This window comes from Pezoporus occidentalis, unplaced genomic scaffold (genome assembly GCF_034315485.1).
Source record: "Pezoporus occidentalis ecotype Australia unplaced genomic scaffold, CSIRO_AGI_Poc_V1 ctg488, whole genome shotgun sequence".
Classification (NCBI taxonomy): Eukaryota; Metazoa; Chordata; class Aves; order Psittaciformes; family Psittacidae; genus Pezoporus; species Pezoporus occidentalis.
In genome coordinates, this window is record NW_026915822.1 from 63,174 (window position 1) to 67,977 (window position 4,804).

Here is a 4,804-nt window from a genome sequence, read left to right on the forward strand (position 1 = left end):
GGACCCGAGCCCGGCCCCGGGCCCCCTCTGCCCCCCAGCACCTGCCCCTGCCCCTGCTGCTCTGGAACGTGCTCTTCTGGGACTGACCCACAGCGCCCCACACATGGACCCGAGCCCGGCCCAGGCTCCCCTCTGCCCCCCAGCCCCTGCTGGCTGCTGCTCTGGAACGTGCTCTTCTGGGACTGACCCACAGCGCCCCACACATGGACCCGAGCCCGGCCCAGGCTCCCCTCTGCCCCCCAGCCCCTGCTGCTCTGGAACGTGCTCTTCTGGGACTGACCCACAGCGCCCCACACATGGACCTGAGCCCGGCCCCGGCCCCCCTCTGCCCCCCAGCACCTGCCCCTGCCCCTGCTGCTCTGGAACGTGCTCTTCTGGGACTGACCCACAGCGCCCCACACATGGACCCGAGCCCGGCCCCGGGCCCCCCTGTGCCCCCCACCCCCTGCTGGCTGCTGCTCTGGAACGTGCTCTTCTGGGACTGACCCACAGCGCCCCACACATGGACCTGAGCCCGGCCCGGGCCCCCCTGTGCCCCCCAGCACCTGCCCCTGCTGCTCTGGAATGTGCTCTTCTGGGACTGACCCACAGCGCCCCACACATGGACCCGAGCCCGGCCCCGGGCTCCCTGTGCCCCCCAGCACCTGCCCCTGCTGCTCTGGAACGTGCTCTTCTGGGACTGACCCACAGCGCCCCACACATGGACCCGAGCCCAGCCTGGGCCCCCTCTGCCCCCCAGCACCTGCCCCTGCTGCTCTGGAACGTGCTCTTCTGGGACTGACCCACAGCACCCCACACATGGACCCGAGCCCGGCCCCGGGCCCCCTCTGCCCCCCAGCACCTGCTGCTCTGGAACGTGCTCTTCTGGGACTGACCCACAGCGCCCCACACATGGACCCGAGCCTGGCCCAGGCTCCCCTCTGCCCCCCAGCACCTGCCCCTGCTGCTCTGGAACGTGCTCTTCTGGGACTGACCCACAGCGACCCACGGTGGGACCCACAGAGGGACCCACAGAGGGAAGGGACCCACAGATGGACCCACAGAGGGACCCACGGTGGGGCCCACAGAGGGACCCATGGTGGGACCCACAGAGGGAAGGGACCCACGGTGGGACCCACAGAGGGACCCACAGAGGGAAGGGACCCACGGATGGACCCACACAGGGACCCATGGCTCAGGAACGTGCACTCTTGAAGTGATGCCGCTGGACCTGCAGAGAGCCCCATGGACAGCCCCACGGAAGGACCCACGGATGCACCCGCGGGTGAACCTCCATCCAGAGCCATGGATGGGGCAGAGCCAGCCCCCCAGCCGGACGCTGTGGCCGTGGGGCAGGGGACAGGGACACCAGCCCCAGCCGAGCCCTGGGCTGGCAGCAATGGGGCGGTGCCAATGGGCCCCATTCCTGTGAGGCTGCAGCCCCCAGGGTTCTGTGTGCTGGGGGAGCCTGGTCTCTATTGGGGGTGGGTCCTGGTGGCCCCAAAGGGGGGGGCCCTGTCCTGGGGGTCTCTGTCCTGGGGTCTGCTCTGTCCCGGGGGTCCCTGTCCCAGGGGTCTCTGTACCGGGGTCTGCTCTGTCCCAGGGGTCTCTGTACCGGGGTCTGCTCTGTCCCAGGGGTCTCTGTCCCAGGGGTCTCTGTACCGGGGTCTGGTCTGTCCCGGGGGTCCCTGTCCTGGGGGTCTCTGTCCCAGGGGTCTCTGTACCGGGGGTCCCTGTCCTGGGGGTCTCTGTACCAGGGTCTGCTCTGTCCCGGGGGTCTCTGTACCGGGGTCTGCTCTGTCCCGGGGGTCTCTGTACCGGGGGTCTCTGTACCGGGGTCTGCTCTGTCCCAGGGGTCTCTGTACCGGGGTCTGCTCTGTCCCAGGGGTCTCTGTACTGGAGGTCTCTGTCCCAGGGGTCCCTGTCCCGGGAGTCTCTGTACCGGGGTCTGCTCTGTCCCGGGGGTCTCTGTACCGGGGTCTCTGTCCCAGGGGTCTCTGTACCGGGGGTCTCTGTACCGGGGTCTGCTCTGTACCGGGGTCTGCTCTGTCCTGGGGGTCTCTGTACCGGGGTCTGCTCTGTCCCAGGGGTCTCTGTACCGGGGTCTCTGTACCAGGGTCTGGTCTGTCCCAGGGGGTCTCTGTACCGGGGTCTGCTCTGTCCCGGGGGTCCCTGTCCTGGGGGTCTCTGTACCGGGGTCTGGTCTGTCCCAGGGGTCTCTGTACCGGGGTCTGCTCTGTCCTGGGGGTCTCTGTCCTGGGGGTCTCTGTCCCGGGGGTCTCTGTACCGGGGTCTGCTCTGTCCCGGGGGTCTCTGTACCGGGGTCTCTGTACCAGGGTCTGCTCTGTCCCGGGGGTCTCTGTACCGGGGTCTCTGTACTGGGGTCTGCTCTGTCCTGGGGGTCTCTGTACCGGGGTCTCTGTACCGGGGGTCTCTGTACCGGGGTTTGGTCTGTCCCGGGGGTCTCTGTCCCGGGGGTCTCTGTACCGGGGGTCTCTGTACCGGGGTCTGCTCTGTCCTGGGGGTCTCTGTACCGGGGTGCCTGTGCTGGTCTCTGTACGGGGGGGTCACTGTCGTGGTGCCTCCCTGCATCGCGGCGGCTCCATCGCAGCGGCTCTGTCGCGGCGGCTCTATCGCGGCGTCTGTATCGCGGCGGCTCTATCGCGGCGGCTCTATCGCAGCGTCTGTATCGTGGCGGCTCCATCGCGGCGGCTCTATTGCGCCGGCTCTATCGTGGCGGCTCTATCGCGCCGGCTCTGTCGCAGCGGCTCTATCACGGTACAATAAAGCCAGGGCTGGGAGCGGAGCTGTTTCATGTGACAGGGGTGGGGATGGGTTAAAACCACCAGAGCTTGGTGAGTTGGGTGCTCCCAATGGGTGCTGGGTGTTATGGACATGGGGGTGCATTGGGTGCTCCCAATGGATGCTGGGTGTTATGGACACGGGGGTGCATTGGGTGCTCCCAATGGATGCTGGGTGTTATGGACATGGGGGTGCACTGGGTGCTCCCAATGGATGCTGGGTGTTATGGACATGGGGGTGCATTGGGTGCTCCCAATGGATGCTGGGTGTTATGGACATGGGGATGTGTTGGGTGCTCCCAATGGATGCTGGGTGTTATGGACATGGGGGTGCATTGGGTGCTCCCAATGGATGCTGGGTGTTATGGACATGGGGGTGCATTGGGTGCTCCCAATGGATGCTGGGTGTTATGGACATGGGGGTGCATTGGGTGCTCCCAATGGATGCTGGGTGTTATGGACACGGGGATGTGCTGGGTGCTCCCAATGGATGCTGGGTGTTATGGACATGGGGGTGCATTGGGTGCTCCCAATGGGTGCTGGGTGTTATGGACACGGGGATGTGCTGGGTGCTCCCAATGGGTGCTGGGTGTTATGGACATGGGGGTGCATTGGGTGCTCCCAATGGGTGCTGGGTGTTATGGACATGGGGATGTGCTGGGTGCTCCCAATGGATGCTGGGTGTTATGGACACGGGGGTGCATTGGGTGCTCCCAATGGATGCTGGGTGTTATGGACACGGGGGTGCATTGGGTGCTCCCAATGGGTGCTGGGTGTTATGGACACGGGGATGTGCTGGGTGCTCCCAATGGATGCTGTGTGTTATGGACATGGGGATGTGCTGGGTGCTCCCAATGGATGCTGTGTGTTATGGGCACGGGGGTGCATTGGGTGCTCCCAATGGATGCTGGGTGTTATGGACATGGGGATGTGCTGGGTGCTCCCAATGGATGCTGGGTGTTATGGACACAGGCTCTGTCTCTGCAGCCCTATAGACAGGGTTTGATATCGATTACCCACTGCAGTACGGGTTTGATATCGATTACCCACTGCAGTACGGGTTTGATATCGATTACCCACTGCAGTATGGGGTTGATATCGATTATCCACTGCAGTACGGGTCTGATATCGATTACCCACTGCAGCACGGGTTTGATATCGATTACCCACTGCAGCACGGGTTTGATATTGATTACCCACTGCAGCACGGGTCTGATATCGATTACCCACTGCAGCACGGGTCTGATATCGATTACCCACTGCAGTACAGGTCTGATATCGATTACCCACTGCAGCACGGGTCTGGTATTGATTACCCACTGCAGTACGGGTCTGATATCGATTACCCACTGCAGCACGGGTCTGATATTGATTACCCACTGCAGCACGGGTCTGATATTGATTACCCACTGTAGTACGGGTCTGATATCGATTACCCACTGTAGTACGGGTTTGATATCGATTACCCACTGCAGCACGGGTCTGGTATCGATTACCCACTGCAGCACGGGTCTGGTATTGATTACCCACTGCAGTACGGGTCTGGTATTGATTACCCACTGCAGTACGGGTCTGGTATTGATTACCCACTGCAGTACGGGTTTGATATTGATTACCCACTCCAGTACGGGTTTGATATTGATTACCCACTGCAGTACGGGTTTGATATCGATTACCCACTGCAGCACGGGTCTGATATTGATTACCCACTGCAGCACGGGTCTGATATTGATTACCCACTGCAGCACGGGTTTGATATTGATTACCCACTGCAGCACGGGTCTGATATCGATTACCCACTGCAGCACGGGTCTGATATTGATTACCCACTGCAGCACGGGTTTGATATTGATTACCCACTGCAGCACGGGTTTGATATTGATTACCCACTGCAGTATGGGGTTGATATTGATTACCCATTGCACACGGGTTTGATATTGATTACCCACTGCAGCACGGGTTTGATATCCGTTATTATACACTGAAATACGGGCTTGATATTGGTTATTATACAGTGAAATACG

General features: G+C 61.9%; 1 protein-coding gene across 1 annotated transcript; it reads right to left on the reverse strand.

The window, feature by feature from the left end:
- Positions 1–1,174: 1,174 nt before the first annotated feature.
- Positions 1,175–2,683, reverse strand: LOC134172970 (uncharacterized). Its single transcript, XM_062636618.1, has 2 exons — positions 1,595–2,683; positions 1,175–1,210 (listed from the first exon to the last, which is right to left on the reverse strand). The coding sequence occupies exons 1-2, from the start codon at positions 2,681–2,683 to the stop codon at positions 1,175–1,177; spliced, it is 1,125 nt and encodes a 374-aa protein (XP_062492602.1).
- Positions 2,684–4,804: the final 2,121 nt, after the last annotated feature.